Source organism: Cyanistes caeruleus, chromosome 9 (genome assembly GCF_971803275.1).
Source record: "Cyanistes caeruleus chromosome 9, bCyaCae1.hap1.1, whole genome shotgun sequence".
Classification (NCBI taxonomy): domain Eukaryota; kingdom Metazoa; phylum Chordata; class Aves; order Passeriformes; family Paridae; genus Cyanistes; species Cyanistes caeruleus.
This window is the reverse complement of record NC_141709.1, coordinates 29,510,399-29,528,881: the sequence shown is the minus strand read 5'-3', so window position 1 is coordinate 29,528,881 and position 18,483 is coordinate 29,510,399. Positions and strand designations below refer to the sequence as shown.

Genomic DNA, 18,483 nt, shown 5'->3' with positions numbered 1-18,483 from the left:
ATAACTGAAGGCAATTTTATCCATAAAGTATGGCTGTTCTCTTTCTCTGGTACCTGTCTGATAAGCTATGGGCATATGTGTAGGTGGGAACTAAAATTGCTCCATCAACTCAACAACTTTTGCTTTTCTACCTTACTATATTTGCTCTCTGAAATAGGTTTCAGTCTGTTTTGTCCTCAGGAAACCTGGCTTTTGTCATTGGGGCATCAACTCAGGTCACCGGGCACTTTTCTCATCAGGGGCTTTGGTTTAGGCTGAGGGTTATAAAACCTGTACTGAGAACAGACATCATAGGGTGTCATAAAAATATCTGAGAGCAATTTTGCACAGTGACCACTGAGACCAGTAATTACTATGGACTTTGGGGATGCTTCATCGGGGTAGAATATGGCCCCTAGTGTTCAGTTCCCAGAATTAGAAAGACAAAATAATATTAAGTGCCTCTTGAGGAATTTGTGGACATCCTTCATTGTGAAATAACATACATGTAATTGCCACCCCAAGAGCTTCTGTCTTGCAACAATGTCTTGCTTGTTAAAAGAAGGAAAAACAAAACCCAAAGACAGAAAAAGCTGGCAATTCTGTCAGCAAAAGTCAGTGTGGATGAGCTTCAGTCAAAGAAATATTTAGAAACAAACTGGAAAGTCGGAGCATACCAAATCCTTTGAAAAGGTCATGACTGCAACAATATGGAGTTCTGGAAACATGTTCAGCTTCCACAGCAGAGCGATGGCTGCTCTTTTCCTCACAGAGGAAATCTTGACTTGAGCGTAAGATACGGCGACCGCGCCATCAAACGTGGAGGAAAGATGTGGGCAGGCCCTTGGCTTTGCCACAGACCTGCTGCATGAGTTCTGGCACGTCATTTAATGCTTCTGTGTCCGTGTACCTCTAAGGGAGAACACGACTTTTCAAGTTCTCTGGTCTCTTAAAGGGAGCAAGTTTTCTGATAGCCCTTCCATTCGCTGCTACCTTGTATAACCTTTGTTGTAAGAAAAAAATCCATTTGCTGAAGGCAAACCTTGTCTATGCACTTGGCAGCCTTCTTGTCACTGTTGCTGCTAGATGAGGAAGAGTCGGTGAGATTTTGTCAGTGGCATGTTTTGACACTGAGTGTGGGTGGTTTTTCACACCTGCTGTGCAGTGTCACACAACAGTGAGGTTGATTGGTAGCGTCCAGAGGTGACTGCAGGCTGGACAGGGCTGTCAGCCTGTTTCTGAGCAAAGCTGGAGTGTATTTCAGATGCTGGTAGGAAATTCTGTCCCTTCTTCCCCTTCCTCTGCAGAAGGACATGATTTTCCAATTTACAGTGTGGGGGAAGATGGTTGGTTTTCTTTTGGGTTGGTTTGTTGGTTTTTTAAATTCCAGAGACTTGAACATCAAGGTGATGAGAGTTCCTGGAGAATAAAAATGAGGAAATTGTCACAAAACCTGTGTTTCTACAGCTTAACTTACGATTTATGAGTGGATTTTAAAAAAACAGAGAAAGCTGAGGGAAGAATGGAGGGAGCAGATGTTGGAGGGAGCCTTGCCTGAAGGAGTGTGGGGTATGTTCATCTGGAGGGAGTGAGGCAGCACTTGAGCTTTCTGCCTGGGCTGCTCCCAGCTGCGAAGCTCCCTAGGACAGAGCCCCAGAGCCCCAAATAAACCTTCAAACTTGCAAGGAGAAGTTGTCCTGAATACCAAGCAGTGTGTTTGACAAACCTCTAATGCCCTCCGAGGAGCACACCAGCCCAAGTGGACTTTTTGTCCTTAATTTCTCTTCTGGAAAGAAGTGAAATTCTGCTTTTCCTATTGGTGAAACACGGTTTGTAGGGACAAGTGCTGCATTCATTAGAACAACATATATATTTGGTAAAAAACAAAAGAGCAACCTTTGAGCATACAGCCCCTTCTTGAAGACTGAAATGACAACAGGAACCTGAAGACAGGTTGGGGGAAATATTTTTCAGTTTTATCTTGATTTACATGAGTTTTAGGAAGAAAATTCAGGAAGAAATTTGTTAGTTGAAGTCACTAAAATTTCTTTACTTAGTTACTTACTTACTTAGTTTTTAGTTAGTTTATTTGATTTTTTTATTTAGTTAGTTAATTTTAGATTTTTTAGTATTTTTAACTCAAAGTCACTTAAATTCATGAGAACAGTATGTTGCTTCAGCATTCTGCTTTTCATGGGTTTCAATTAGGTTCTGCCATTTTCCTTACATTCAATTCAATATTAAATGTGAAAACTGATTTAAATAATTCTAAATAGGAGGCTTAAACATGTAACCATTTAAAATGCACAAAAGTGGATACCTTTGATAATGAAAAATCACAGGTGACATCTCTTTTTCTTCTTTTAAAGTCGTTGGTTTGATTTGATTGATCTGAGGGGCTTCAGGCTCTGCAGCTGCATGTTTTGATTACTTGAGCAGCAGCTTCAGGCAGCCCCAGAGCCTCTGACTGGGCTTCTGTCAATGGGACGTTGTTTTCTGGGGCTGTTTCAGGGGGTCTTGGGGAGAAGTTTCTTTAGAATGTGTTTCATGTGGAGTATCAAAGGGACCGTGGTCTGTGCCTGAGCACTGGCTCTTTGAGGGGATCTGATTAATCTTGCTTTATAAAAGTAATTGCCTGCTGAGATGGCAGCGTCAAAAGAAGTGGCCAGATTCAGAGAATGGTTAAATATTCCCTTTCATTCCTTCAAGGTGTCCTTAGTTGTATGAAAATTAAAAGGACTTGACGATCCACATCCACTAAGATTTCCTGACACTTCGACTCTGGGATCTTCTCTGTTGCTGTTTTATAGCTCCAAACCAGCACATTCCTGGGATTCCCATGCCAAGGATTTGGCAGCAATGGCAGTGGCAGAGGGGCTGTGAGGGATCAGGCTCCCAGCACAAGGTGTTTGGATGCCTGAAGCAGGGAATGCAGCACCTGCTGGGAGCAGGAAACCACTCCAGGGCGGGTTGTCCACGCTCCCTGTGACGCTTCCTCCTTTGCAAAATCAACAGCAGCAACTGAGAGGACTCAGGCTGCAGATGTAGGTTAGGATTTTCAGATCTCCTTAAGGGCAACTAAGACATCCTTGGGGTATAAAACCTGATCAAAGGATTGGGGATCAATAACACAGATTCTTTTTGAAGGGCAGGGATGCTGTCAAAGTATGTGGCTATGGCTCAGTCTCCTGCTCCAAGTGTTTTCTGAGTTTGGGAGTATATATCAAGTTTGTAGTGAACATAACTTCAAACTAATTTTTTTTCAATTTTTTTCTTCTGTTGCTGGAAATTTCTGTTTGGGAGTGGCATTTGCAGTGTCCTGGTAGCTGTGTTCGTGATTCAGGAGCTGACCAAAACTGAAAACAACTGTTTGTTGTTGAGTTTGTGTAGCCCAGAAGGTTTCTGGAGCTGAATCATGAGCACAGCCCTTACCTTTCTCTGGGAAGCAGAAAACCTTGTTTGGGCCAAGCCAGTGATCAAGCTGGGGTATGTTTTGTTCACTCTGAGACTGGATTGATGGAGGTCCTTAGGAGGTGCAGAGTGACCCATAATAAGGATGTATTTTGTTCTGGGAGGAGCTGGCTTCCATCCCATTACACATCGAGCTGTGGTTGGCACCTCTCAGGGCAGAGTGCTGCTGATGGGCTGTGTTTAAGCTCCTCAACTCATGCAACGCTGCATCTCTTCTCATATGGAGCTGCCTCTGATAAGCCACTGATCAAAGTCGCCATTGAAGTTCCCCAGCATGGAATGAAACCCTGTTTTGTGAATTTCTGTGTCTGGCCTACCATCATCTCCCCATTATCACATCCTACTGGGCTGTGCTATTTTATTTCTGCAGAAGGATCACAGCAAAACTTTCATGGTATAGTTTTTGTACTATAATTTGTTACATTTTTACAGCAGCTTGGGTGAGACTGTCTTCTGCTGGAAGACTGAATATTGGCTGCAAATGAGAACAGATACACAGTTTGATGGGAAGTCTGGTGTTGATTCAGAAATTAAAATAGGAGCAGGATCTGCGTAAAGGAATGAGGGTAGTGGAACAAATGAAACCAGTTTTCAATGAGTTTGGTGTCTGGGGTTCTTAATCCCTAACTGCCATCTTCCCTGTGCCATAAACCCACCTTGAGATGAGATGCAGAGTGTGGGCAGCCCTGGCTGACTGGCAGCCCACGGAGCAGATCAGCCCTGTGGTCCCTTTCTCCCCTTATCTCCCTCTGTGGAACTGTGACTTTGATTGTTCTCTATTCAGCTCTCAATTTTATGAAACTTCTGTGATTATTTTCCACATTGTTCCCCTCTTATAGAATTGATAGAAATTGCCTAAGAGTTACTGAGGGGAGAAAATAGGGAGAGGGCACAGTTTGCAGGGTCTTTGTGGGTTAACACTCAAGGATGCTCTCCTTGGCCTGCTTTTCTGTCTGGATACACAACCCAGAGTTTGAACAAAACCCTTTGTCTAAAAATCCTGTGTTTAGAGTGTTAGAACTACGTAGGGTTCATTGTCTCATGGGGAGAAAAACAAACCGTCATTTTCAAGTGTTATTTACAGGCAAGAAGGAGTAAGAAAATATGCTTTTATTGTGTGCTTTTACATTACTGCTGCTGTTGAACTGCTACATAAAACTGTTGATAAAAGAGGAAATGTGTTCATTCTGGTTTTCAGCTGTTGGTTTGGGGAAATCAGGAGTGGCAAGAAATGAAACTATTTTAGAGTTGAGTATTGCTTAATATTAAAGATGTGCAAAATAGGAATAAACAGGGCATGAAGTGGAAATTGAGTAGTGGAGGGCCTGGGGTCTTATAAGGAGTAACTGGAAAGATGTACCTGCCTTGTAAAGCCTCTAAAACTGAGGCAAAAGTTAAGTGAGGTTAAATGAAGTGACTGAGGGCAGTGGGAGCATGTTGGATTTTATTAGAAAGAGAGAAAAAAAGAAACAGTCCTGGACTTTTCCATTAGATTCAGATACCTTGTTTGGGTTGGGGCCAGGGATTTGATCTTTCAGAACTAGGTATTTTTGAAAGTTGGAAGTCACATTTATATCATCCAGTCCCTGCTCCTAGCCAGTCCAAGGCTTGTTCCTTTCAGTGTATATTTGTTCCCTCCAGTCTAATTAAACATGTCCCCAGTCACTGCTTTTTTATGAATTCATTCTGTAAATGTTCATGTTCAAAACCACTTTCCCTGGGTTCCCTGCTTTTAGTTTGCTACAGGGATGGCCTCTGAATCCTTACTTGCAGTTCAGGATAAGAGATGTGAGTAATGGAATGAAAACAGACATTTTAGAAAATGAGGGGCCAGGTTGAGTTTGATGCAGTTTTATTTAAAATTCACCATGTTAGGATATTTTTCTGTCACTTCTGGGTAAAACTGAAATCTTCTTTCCCTCTCCCCTTGCCTTTCTTTCTGGGAGAAGCAGGAATGACTTTAACTAAGGCTCCTTTGGAGAGCTGCCCAAGCCAGGTCTCATTCCCTGTGGGAGCTGAGCCCCGTGGGCACACAGGAGCCACTGGAGTTTCTGACAGATCTGTCCACCTGCACATGTGGGAAAGGAAAAGCAGGAACTAAAGGCAAATGAAGCAGGAGCCTCTTTGGTGTCAGTGCGCGCAGCCGAGCTGGGGAGGAGATGAAAGGCTCTGCGCACGCTTCGGGAGCCGTCTCTCTTCTCGTTCCAGGTATCGGTTTGTCCCCCGAGGAACAGAGGCTCAGGGATGCTGTGACTGCTCACTCTTGTTTGTTTATGTTCGTTTGGAAGAGACATGTGAGCAGAGCTGTCTGGGCTGCTTACGGCAAAGGAAATGGATCTCAGGGGGACAATTAATTTTGCTTGACTATTTCTGAGCCAGGTGAAACCATAAAATGAACCCGTGTCCTCCCCATTGTCTAAAAGGGATGTATTTATTTATTTTACATTTTAATGCACCACTGGCAATTTATGGTGTGAGCCTCAATGAATTATTGATAGAAGGAAGGTGTATAACATGGGAGATTAATAAAAAGGGTTATCAGACTTCAAAAAGAAAAAGGAAGGAAAAAACAGAGAGCTGATATTTTAATTAACTGCTCCCTGCCTGCATTGTGATCCCAGAGACATGAGGATTGAGTGCCAGAAGGTAAATCTGGTTAGAAATAAAGTAATTCCAGTCTTGTATTAGAGGTGAGAAATGAGACAATGCTTCAGTATTCCTGCAGTTTGAATAATCTGGGTTGCTGTTTGCAGCAGAAAGTGGAGTTACTGAATTGAGACAGTCTGCAGAGCTCTGACACAGAGTAGTAAAAAAAAAAACAGTGCAAATAAAAGATAATATTTAAAATATAAAAAACAAAAAGCAAAATATTTTAAAAATAGCAGAAGTAAATATAAGAATCATAAAAAGGTTTGAGCTCCCCCTCTCTGAATCCTGTTCCTTGAAGAGATGAGACGATTTAGATTCAAACAAAGACCAAACACTCGTATCCTGCCAATTTTTGTCATGGGACTGTTGGACCTTCAGGAGTGCCTGGGACACGGCGACACTTCTGGATTCAGCCACTGGTGGTGAGTGGTTGTGCCCAGCTTTGTTTTGCCCAAGGGAGGGAGCACAGGAGCCCCTCCTGAGGCCCAGCACTGGCAGCAATGCTTTGGTGCCCCGTTGTGAGCCATAGCAAGGAACGGCTTGTGGTGCACGAGGAGGAGCAGGAGGGAACCAAGCCATCGGTGCCACCATCTGCACGCTTGGCCATGCTAAGGGAGCGCCCCTGCCACTCCTCCCTGGGCTGGCCCCTCGCTCCTGCATCCCTGTGTCCCCAAAATATATCAGACTGGGAGACTGATGGCAAAAGGAGAGGTTTGTTTTAAGCACAATAATAGTTTTATTGTTATTTGCATCTCTAGAGAATGAGTTCAAGGACAGTTTTGCTGTACAAAGCAGTATTATGGTATTGAGAGAGTGAGTACAAAACAATATTTTAAAAATTAGGTTTCTGTTTCCACTATTACACTGGTCTCTCCTTTCTGGATGGAGCTGTGATTATTTAGATGCCACAACCTTCCCCTAAGAGCAGACAGGAATATTTTACCCAGTTAGCTTCCCAGCAAGCCAGGAGAGTGTTCTCACTTCAGCTATGCATGGGTATCCTATCAGTATCAGCATTTCTGGTCATTAAATACATCAGATTCATTAAAATTTTCATTAAATACCCCAGCAGTGATGTGCAATAAAGCCAGTTTCACAAGCTTTGGATTTCTAAAAGGAGATATTCAGGAGAAAGTCTTTTCCCTCTGATAACATATGTGCAATGTCTTTGGATGATCCTTAGTATGACTGGTGTCTTGTAAAGCTCTTGGTTTATATGGAAATGGTTTTTCTATCCTGTATTAGTCCATAATATGTTTCTGAATGGCTGAAGAGAAAATTGAAAATTGTCCCTTTTTTTTCCCCCTCCCATTCCCCAGAATCTGGTTCATTTAGCAACAGAAGGGGAGTAAATGTATATTCTCTTTAAAAAGTGTACCCTGAGAGATTGTACAGCTGCTTAGTGGTGCTTTGCAGTGTTTTCCTGCTGGATGTCTGCTCAGGGAAGCTGCATGTTTTGTGTGCTAGAAAATCAGTGCTTTATTTCAGCCATGTAGCTGCACACTCCATGTTTCCTGTGTGGGCACGTGAGTGATATTTAACATGACTCCCTTCCTGACAGCAGCTCATGTAGGAAAACAAGAAAGGAAAGTAAAAGATCAAACCCCAGAGGCTTATTTGTTGTATTTAATGCTTTGAAAATGTTTGCTGGAAGAAATATTGATGTAGCAATATGTGTTCACATGACTTGTAAGAGAGAATGGCTTGGCAAGCCCAGGTCTCACCATGAGGGCAGCTAAGCCCTGGAACAAGTTGTCCAGGGAGGTTGTGCTGTTCCATCTTGGGTTTTTTTTCTTCCTACCAGACTGGATAAAACACAGAACAGCCTGGTCTGACCTCAGAGCAGGAGGTTGGACTTGGTGACCTCCTGAGGTCCTTCATTACCTGAATTTTACTATGATCCTATTAGGTTGTGAGCAGCTTTGCAGGGGGAAGAGACAAATCTCCCTGCCAGTACTTCCTGTGTCAATTGGTGGCTAACAGAGGTAGATAGCAGCTAGCCAGAGAGCATTTCATTTCAATGTGGTGACACTGAGCCCCAGCCCTTGCTCAGGACTGAGCAGAAAAGCCCCTGAAGTCACCACTGCTAAAGCAGTGAGCGAGTGGTGTCACATCAACACTGAGACCTCAGCCTGAAGGGACCGAATATATGTAGAATTTTCTCTTTCTGCCGCAGTGGGAAGATGCTGACTAGAATTGCAGAGCAAATGGTGCTGCACCACTGGCACAGAGGAATAGACCAATTAATTGCTTGAATTCATGTCTTGCATCTTTTTCAAGCCCTAGATTAATGCAAGCAAAGCAAAGAGCGTGGAGTGGTTGACATTTAATGAAATGAATGTTAGTGTTTGAAGGAGTACTTTGTGATCATCTGCTGTGGTGACAGATGTACTAACAAGCCATGAATAGATGGCATGGATAGAAACATTATTATTTAGATTATAGTACTCCAAAGGTGATACTTGTTTGTCTTGCTTGTCTGTAAATCATGCAGCATGCTTTCAGTTCCATGATAGCATGGAAGCTTTTCATAGTAAAAGCCTTCGAAAATTATCTTGAAAAAGAACATCCCTGTTTTTTGAATGGCTGGAAAAAGACACAGAAGGGTGAATCCTTGTCAAATAATGGAGGGATAAGAGTTCTAGTGAGAACTCTTCATAGAATGGGAACTCTTCATAGGTGTTTCTGCCATCTGTGATATATGTGGGACTGTCATGAACAAGCAATATTGAATGTGAAATAAATCCTCTTAGTATAGAGCAATCCGTATCGTCCTTGGTGGGGTTGGGTGCAGTGGAGATCTTCTGCACTGTTTATATTCATGCCAAGTATTTTCTCTTCTTGCAGCAAAGAAAACTTGTGCTGAGTCAGATTTCACTTGTGACAACGGGCACTGCATCCCAGCCAGGTGGAAATGTGATGGGGAAGAAGAATGTCCCGACGGGTCAGATGAATCAGAAGCAGCATGCAGTGAGTAGCACAAAGTGGTGTTTCTCAGACATGTTCTATTATCAAAGCACAGAGAAACTAAAGCTGTTGTTCCTAGCTTGCAGGATGATCTGTCAATTTATGCTTGATCTTGTTCAATTTAGAACAAAAATTACAGACACAAAAGATTCAGGTCATTCAAATCACACAGTTTACAAACTTTCAAATGTACCCATTTTCCAGACTACAATACAGGCAGTGCTGTCTAGTCTGGATTTCTGTCTGCAAGGGAATTGTAAACATCTTGAGCTGCTCGTCGGGCTCATGAAGTGCAAGAAGTGTCACACCTGGGATCAGGCTTTTTGGAAACTCAGATTTGGTGTTTTGCATGGTAACATATTGGGATTTATCATCATTGCAGACAGCACTTCTGTTATTGCAGAGGAGCTTTGCAATATTACTGCATTGCTTAATCTTCATTTTCTATTTTTCCTCTGAGAACAAATGAGAAAAGCAGCAGATGAAAGAAATGTACAATAATTAAAGCTGCAAGTGTGACAGATGTTACTAGAGGTAGCACCCTTTAAGAAACCAGTAAGTAAAAAGCCATTCTTGATTTTCATGTAATGCATCCTTTTGAGGAGGCCCATTTGTGCTTCATTGTTCAGGAACTGTGTAGGGTTGTCTGATACTGAATTAAAGGGAATCCCAGGGATATTCTAATGAAAATACTACATTATTTACTATATTGTGTAGACTTTTATTTGTGTGCTTACTTGTATCTGCAGAGTTTTTCTTGCCAGAGTAAGAAACTAGTACAGGCCATTCTATTGAATTTCCAGTCATGTACTTCACAAATATTCCCATGAGTCAGAAACAGTGTTGGAGGAAGTATTTTATCAGATCTTACCAGAATGGGGTACATAGAGGACTTCAAAATCAACCCTACTTTTATTTTTAATCCTAGTACCAGTCCTACTTTCTCCCTAATTAAAGGAGATGAATGCACTTCTCTTGCATAAAATGAATTGAATCATTTTTGCAGCCTCCTACAGGCTACAGAAAAAATTACCTCAATAAATACATTACCATATTTATGTACTGTATTTGTTGGTCTTTCACCCTGGATCCTCCTTAGTTAAAAGCTGTCTCATTAATGCTGCTTCCACTCCCTGATTGTCTGGAGGGGGGCTGAATAACTAAGCAGCTTCATTTGCTGCAGTCTCTGCCTGCAAATCTCATGTCAGAGGCCGTAGCACAAGCTGTGGATGGGCCACACAGCACTGAGATCCCTGATGATTTCTGTTAATCATCTTCATTCCTTTTCTACCCATTTCACCTTTCATTTTTTTGCCCGCTTATTTCATCCTCTGGGGAAATCAACCTTAAATCTTAAGTATCACAAAAGAAACTTGACCTGAGCCTCAGATTGTTACCATACAGGACTGCTATCCTCAGAGAAAAGTCATTTGTTCCGATTTTTGTGATTTTTTTTCCTTAATTTTTAATTTTTTTTTTTTTCCCCTTCTACTTGAAACTTTCTAAGAGACCAAAGTCTGTGTTTCTCTGGTGGTTCCTCAGTTCAGAAAAATATATAACCCATGAAACATCTTCCTGCAACACGGGAAGAAGTTTGTTCCTGTTCTATTAAAGAAACTAGTGGAGTGTTGGTCTTACCTTGTAATTTGGCCTGTTACTGTAAAAGGCCTGATTCTTCATCTGTGTAAATATTATTTAAGATGAGGATGTAATGCCAGAAAATGTAGTGACAGGCAAAATGTATAGGTGGATATTCCTGTATGATATTTCTCTCCAGTCCCATTTTCTTTCTCCCTGATGTCAAGGGGTGACTGCAGGGCCTGTGATTGTCTCATTTTCCTGCTTAGAAATGCAGTACAGCCCCGTGGAGGGTCCTGCCCTGCTGAGCTTCCCTAGGGAAGGGACAGGTTGGGAAATAAGAGATTTCTCACCTCTTTTAAGATCAAACTGCTTTATAAAAATCAGTGGATTTCAGACAGGCCACATAATTGCCAGCACCTCTGCCAGGATCTGGGGTTATTCCTCAGTTAATGCAACACTGGGACATTGTCCATAGTCCATTCAATCCAGGGAGTTTAAGAGCATTAATAATGGTGACTATTCCATTTTAGGAGTACTTCCAGCTCAGAATGTGGTGAAAACAAGGTTGTTCCTCTCAGCATCTAGCCTGCTAAATGGCTTTTTATTTTCTGAATGCTTTTGTGGTATGTTTTTAAATACAGTTTGTGCTCTGTTATTGGTAGTTAGGGATGTTGTGTCCCCATCTCTTATGCTTGGTTGAAGGTGACAGTTTGTGGGGGTTTGCTTTTTTTGGTTTTGTTTTTTTGTTTTTTTTTTTTACAGAACCAAAATTGTACTTTGTACTTTGGTTTTTCTGTTTCCCTAATCAATGAAGTTGCTAAGTTTTGTGCCTAACAATATCCTCTCTAGGGACATCAGCCATTCCCAGGTGTTCAGGACAGCATGACCTGTGTCTTGTTGGATAGGTGAGATGGCATCACAGCTGGCCTAATTTCTGCTGGGTCTGAGATGTCTGCACTTTTCTGCCATTCATGCAATTATTATTTTTTTAACTGTGTTCTTCAAGCCACTGAATGTGTACAGGAGTGGTGGCTGAAGGGTATCTCATGAATCCCACTGAATCCTCAGCTGATGAAACCTCTAGGACTTCTCTCTGTTGTGGGTTTTGGTTCTAGTTGAAAGCTGATTGGTTTCTAGCATGGACTGATTTCAGAGGAGATAGTTATCCAGACTTTTGTTTTGAAATGGGTCGTTGTAAACAAGAAACTGCTTATATTTCTTCATTTTTCTGCAAGACAGGTCTCTGGCACCTGCTAAAGATTTTTGGTAGCTCACATATTCTCTACATTGGAGAGCCCACCATATCCAGAGCCCTGGCCCTGGTTTTCATTACTGTCACTAAAAGCAGCCCAGTGTGGCTTGGTGATACCCTGGGGCTGTGGTACAGCCCCTGCTGATATACACAGGCTCTGCTTATGAGGATGGAAAGATTCCTCACCTTGTCCTTACACAGTTTCTTGGAGCTGAGAGAGGGGGAAGGGAAGTCATTTTTCTGACTTAACTAATAGAGACCTCCAGCAAAATGAATGTTATCTACCTTATGCTATTCCAGCACAGGTACTGAATCATTCTGCTTTTTCTACAAGAAGGAAATTTTAAATTTCCCTCTGAAGGATTTAGATTATTTAATCAGTGACTTAAGCAAAAAAAAAAAAAAATAAAAGCTCATGAGAAAAATAGAAACAAATGCTAACAATCAGTAACAACACTGATGGGAACACAAATTAAAGGGCTAGAGCAAGTGAAAATCTAAGCTGGCAAACTCTTGCCTTAGGACATTGTATATATAATGAGATCGAGGAATGCAGAGAGCATAAACTCACCACTTCTTTCTTTTTCAGATATGTGACATTCTTCTGGTTAAGAACAGAAAATATTGTATGGAAAAGTATAGTGTTAGAGGGTAGGGTGTTAAGAGGATGAAAAAGAGACTGGGAAACCCTAATTCATATTGCATTTAATAGGGGGATGATTTAATAGGGCAGGTTTAATAAGCAGCAGTTCTGGAAATAGATTTTAAAATGGAAGTGGAATATAAAATCAAGCCCTGGATGTTGGTTTGAAATGCAGCACCAGTTCAGGCACTTCTTTCTTATTTTGAAGTACATGTCACGAGTGGTTCAGGGAGATGTATCCAAACTTGACAGTTATATTTTTAATGGGAATTTTCCATGGTCCCAGGCACTCTGTGTGCTGCTGCTGTGTGTGCAGATCTCTCACAGTGCTGGTCAGTTCTGCCCTCATTTCCTATTAAGTTGCCCAAATGTAAAATCCTGTTGGTAGCATTGATGGTATCGTTCACCCCCAAATGCACAATCCCCTCCCAGCTCTCTGTTCAGCCCAAAGGATATTATGTCTCTATTATTCTTCTTTGATGCAGATCTCCTGCATGACTGAGTGGGTTTGGTGACATTACTGTGCTTTTGTGGAAAAGGACTTAATAAACTGTTCCCTGCCCTTGGAGAATTTTTCCTGGAGAAGGGTGGAGTGTTCCTTTCAGGGCATCACGTACACTGGGCTATTGAATTCAAGTAGCAAAAGAAAAAACTAGGCCAAATCACCCAAGCACAGCCAGATACCTAGTTTTAGGACCTGGGGCAGTAAAGAAAGCTTTTTTTTGCTTTTTTTTTCTTTTTTTCCCCCCAAGGTTGAGAGTAGATCTGTTGGTATAAATGTGATAAGGTGCTGGGGGGTTGCAAATGCAGCGGAACATGTAAATTAAGGACTGTTTGCTGGAATAATCAGTTAGAGATCATTCAGGGAATTGAATACGGGGATGTTAATGCCAGATGTACAGGTGTGCATTTTAACAACATTCCAACTGCACCAACTGGCTACAGTCAGCATGAAATACAGCACTGTCCCCCTGGCACTGTCCCTGCTGGGCCTTTGGGAGCACTGCTGAATTGCAGCAGCTGAGGACCCCATCTGTAAAGCAAATATAGGACAAGGTACTGGATGTGGAAATACTTCTAGAGCCTCAGGATTCTGCCAGAGACAAGGCACAAAAGTGGCAGTCTCATTTTCCAGGTGCCCAGACTGGTTTGCAGGGCTAGCGATGAAAGCTTTGATTTGTCAATGTGATCAAATTTATTGAGACAGAATAAAATGAAAACAGCCATGATCATCTCTCCATGAAGTCATGGAATAATTTAAGACAGAGGTTCATTATTTGGACCTTAGGGAATCATCTAGTTCAATTCCTTGCTCAAACCCTGTCCTTATGTCTGACCACCCCTATTAATGGAAAGAATCTCTTTATCTTGATAGACTTTCCTTTGTTGCAGCATGTGTCTGTCACCTCCCATCCTGTCACTGTACACCTCTGAGGACAGTCTGGCTCCATCTTCACTATTCCCTTCCATCTTGGAGTTGAAGGCAGCAATGATAGCTTCCTTTAACCTTCTCTTCTTCAGCCAAAGAAGTGGCGGTCCATCAACCTCTCCTTATTTGGAGTCTCTCATTTCAGATTATTTTGTCAGATAATTGGCAGTGATGCAATTCTGTAAACAGGATACAGGTTTGTTCATTCACCCTTGTCAAAGTTTTATCACATCCAAAATACAACTTGAACATTAATTCATTTCTCTGGTTTTAAGATGCCACTTAGCTTCCAGGTCTGTTTTGCAGAGGGTTCCAGACTCCTGGGAACTCCTTTTCCATGGGAGTGTTTAACAGTAGAGATGGATAAGACTTTTTGAGTTCTGTCAGCAGACCTGTAGTTCCCTGGGCATGGTGGCTTACAGTCCCTTTTATTCTAAGTGTACTGATTCTTCACAAATGGACCTTTACCCCTGCTTGAACCATCCCATCTCAGCCCACTGCTTCCCAAACAATCCACAAACAGTGCCTGGAGTGCCTCCAGGTGTGTCCTGACTGAGCAGCCCTAAGCCAACCTCAGTATCCCAAAGAATCCTCAGGGACTAACACGAGAAGTCTTTGACAGAGTAAGGAATCAAATCCAGTTTTTCTGGTGTCCTGTTCCTTTTCTTGAAGCGTGAAATTATTCTTTTCACATCAAAGGAAATTCAGCAAACTCAAAGACGAGCGGTTTATCCCCAGTAGTGGGATAACTTTGTCTGTGGCTCATGGGCAGTGAATTACATCTCCTTTCTGATGATGATTACATGGCTTTGGTGATCTCAGCATTTTACTTACCTAAAGAAGTAAATTAATTTAGGATTTGTAATGATTGTGCTGCAATTCTACCGATGCTGAAAAGTTTTTAAGTAATACCTATACAAAATGTGGTTTTCCTTTATGGGAATGTGTTTAGAGCTTAAGTCTCAGTGGTGACCTTTGCAGAGGGCTGACCAGGTTCTGTAGGAAAACCAACTGAAAAAACCTATGTCTGTTCTGATGTTTGTACTGTTCTGTCCTTGAGCAGTGTTATCTTTGAGGGAGTCACTTTTCCATGTAGCATTCTCTGCTTGGACATTTGCAGTGTTTCCATCCCCCAGATCAATTTTGAGCTTTCACTTGTTGTTGACGGCTACAAAGTTTAAACAGCAACATTTTAACATTTCCCTATTGGTCCAATGCATTCATGCAGTTTATAGACAGGAGTTGTCATAAAAGAGTTGGATGCTGCCTTTTTATGGCTACAATTAATCTTGCTATTATTTCAATAGGAGAGAATAGCAGGGAAATGAAAGCTGAGTGTGTGAAGCTCTTGTATGTGTAATTATTTAACAGGCTATAAATATTGAACTACTAAAAGTGTAAAAGGTTTTCAGAAATCTCAAGTAGCTTCTCATTGCTTAGTGCTTTTGTTTTTTCCATTATCTTGCTACTTGCTTTCTGAAATTCAGATTACCTGATTTTTATATTTACCCTTTTGTTTGTTTGTTGAGGGAAGGATGCAGGAATCACAGTTGTTTTTCTGCATTATGGCTGATGTGAAAAGGGAATAATTTCTGGGAATCAAAGGCAAAACATAATTTTCAAATTGAAATGTTTTAACTGAATGAAGTAGTATTGTAGTGCAAGAGCACAGACAACAAACCTTTGCTTCTTTTTTAAATGGGTGAATTATGGTGTGAGGAAAGTAAGTGAATATCAAATTACTTTATCTTAATGTTAATGACATTGAAATAATGTGTTTAGTATTTATGTAATTTAGTATCATAATGAATTGTATGTTGAAGCTGTGTTTCCTCCTTCTACCACCTTTTCTTTAATGGGTATTTTTCCTCTCTTTCTCCATTCCTGCAGTTGTAGGATCCTGTTTTCATTCACTCCCACTGAAATCTTTTGCAGTTTTAATAAGGGTCTCATGACACTCCATCCTGCTTCCTTTAGGATTAGGACCATGATTAAGACTGGTTTAATATGCAGTCTCTGCATGCTTTGGTAGGTAATTTCTGTAATTTAAGCCTTGCACTGGAGCTTTTTAATACCTGCAATGCTTTCAGCGAGACTGTGCTCTGGGGTGAGGGTCACAGCCAGCACTGCCTGCACGTGTGAGAGTGGTGTGGATCCTCCCTGTGCCTTTGCATGCACACTGAGCCTTAACCAAGGCTTGGCTTTAGCAGTAGCTCCAGCCTCCTTTCTAGGGACACTGTGTTCATGACTATATTTGAAGTGACAAGTTTCAGCTCACCCTTTTGTCTTATATTTTAACCTACTACAACACATGATGAATCCTTTGCATTAAAATGCAGAGAACTGAGTAGTTTCATTAGAGCACACGTGGGGCTTGTGCCAGTTCTTGCACCCTTTTTCTGGCCTGTGCTCATCATCTTACCCTGTCACTGGAGCTCTCTAAGCTGTATGAGACTGTGATTCTCTGTTTTGGCAGAGGTTGCAAACATAACCACACTTCTCTTTTTTTCCTGTACAGGGATTAACATAAGTACCATGTTTGATAATCAATTTCATTTCTAGCCACTGTGTGTGCATTTATGTGTTTAAAATGATATGTGTGTATTGAGAAACACACATAGACACACAGAAAAGAACAATTGGTCATTCAAGTATTGCACCAAGTATATCAGCCCCATGTGGAGTGTGACTGAGAAATAGCAATTAACATACTGAATTCTACTGGAATTTGCATTGCTCCTTCACCATTCCTGTCTTTAGACATGCTGCAAGTGTCAAACTTAGAGCTGAGTTATGAGAACCAGCAGGGATATTTGTAATGAAGTCAAGGTGTAGGTGGTGAGGGAAAGTCTTTTCTTCCCAGCCACGGGTCTACACATCAGTGTTCTTGTGCAACAGCCCGAACACATTCAATTAAAATTGCCATTTAAGCTGCCTATTCCATCCTCTAAAAAAGAAAACAGGTGGGGGTTTCTTTGTATGTATATAAAAGATGAAATGTTCACTCCGAGATAAGAAACACAATTATTTAATAGCACCAGAGCCTTTTCAGACTTACTTTCTTTCACACATAAAAGAGTGAGGACATACTAAAATTTATTAAATCTATGCTTGTCTACTGAATCCTTTTTTTTTTTCCCCTGGTTTCTTCATGTCCTCTTGGTTCCTTTGAGCAGCACTTCACTTCTCCATACCTTTAAAACCTCAGAAGAGTGGTCACTTTAGCATGGGAAAAAATAGTATCTCCCCTTGGTATGACCTATGTGCAGCAGTGTCCTCACTGTGGCCATGCAGGTGCTGCCAGGGATGGTTTGGGATGGCCTCTGTGGGGCTGCTGGAGGTGGGCTGGGACACTGCACTCAGTTTTTTCCTTTGTGGTATGAAGTTCTGGGAAGTCCTGAATGCTGTTTATTTTATTCAGTCCTTTGACAGAAGAGAGAGGAGATACTGTCCTGACAGATATGTGGTGTAATACCAGTGTTGCACCGCCCTCAGGCAAGCTTTTAATTTTAATTTTAAAAGTACAGACTTCCTGAAGCAGGAAAAAGTGTTTTACAGTGAATTTTGGCAGTGTCCTGGAGACCTGTATAATTTTTCTTTCTATGATTTTATCACTCATCTTGGCAGGTTTCATTATGTTTGCTCATTGAGGGACCTTTTGTGCCTTTTTTTCCCCTCGTGACAAGGAGCACTTTTGCAACCATAATCTCTTTTACAAATAAGTCTCATCTCAATGCTGCTCAACTCCTTTATCCTTTGTACAGTTTTGTCCCCCTAGCGTTCTGTGCGGCTTTTTCTTCCCTGTTTCGATTAGAGAGCAAGAGAGAGAAAGTGAGCCTGGGAGGGAGGAAAATGAAGGAGCAGCTGCTGATGGGAGGCTCGGAGCCCCCCTTGGGGCTGTGCTGAGAGCTGCCACAGGGCCCGTGTGGCTGTGCAGGACTGGCCGCTCCTGATGGAGCCCCCCGGGTGGTCCCTGAGCGTTCCCTTTTCCCAGGGCCAGGGATGGCCTTGCTCCTTGGTTAGCCAGGGATGAAAGGCAAGGAGCCACAGGAGAACCCCTCGCTCTCATTTGTGCTGGAGCATCTGCACAAGTAGAGCTGCCTGCACTCCCTGATCTCCCCTGAAGTGTTTGTTGGTGTTTGTGCCTGTCCTGGGCTGGCATCGACAGCAGAGCGCCCGCTGTGCTGACAAAACACCAGGGAAAAGGTGATGCCTACTCCAGTAACAGCCTGGCAATTCCAGTTCTGGACTCTTCCCTAGGACCCTGACACCTCCAACCTTGTTTTAATGATATTCCAGCTTTTCAGAGGAGGAACTGAAAAGTTTTTCTGCTTATCAATTACCTGTAAGTTCTACTGTTTAATTTTTAAAAATTGATTGCTGGCATGCTTGGAAACAGCATCTCAAACAGGTTGCTTCAGCTGAAAATCAGTGGGAAGAAATCAAGATAAAAAGCTATTGGTAAGATTGTCTAATCTCTTCGATTTCCCAGAGTACATCAAGCTTTTGTAT

At 41.9% G+C, this 18,483-nt stretch overlaps 1 protein-coding gene across 2 annotated transcripts in view; it reads left to right on the top strand.

The window, feature by feature from the left end:
- LRP8 (LDL receptor related protein 8) overlaps positions 1 to 18,483 on the top strand; it is a 171,988-nt gene that overhangs the window by 94,884 nt on the left and 58,621 nt on the right. For both annotated transcript variants that reach the window (XM_086842162.1, XM_086842161.1), the window contains exon 3: positions 8,947 to 9,069. In XM_086842162.1, coding sequence (XP_086698288.1) covers positions 8,947 to 9,069 — 123 coding nt within the window. The remainder of the gene's footprint in view (positions 1 to 8,946; positions 9,070 to 18,483) is intronic.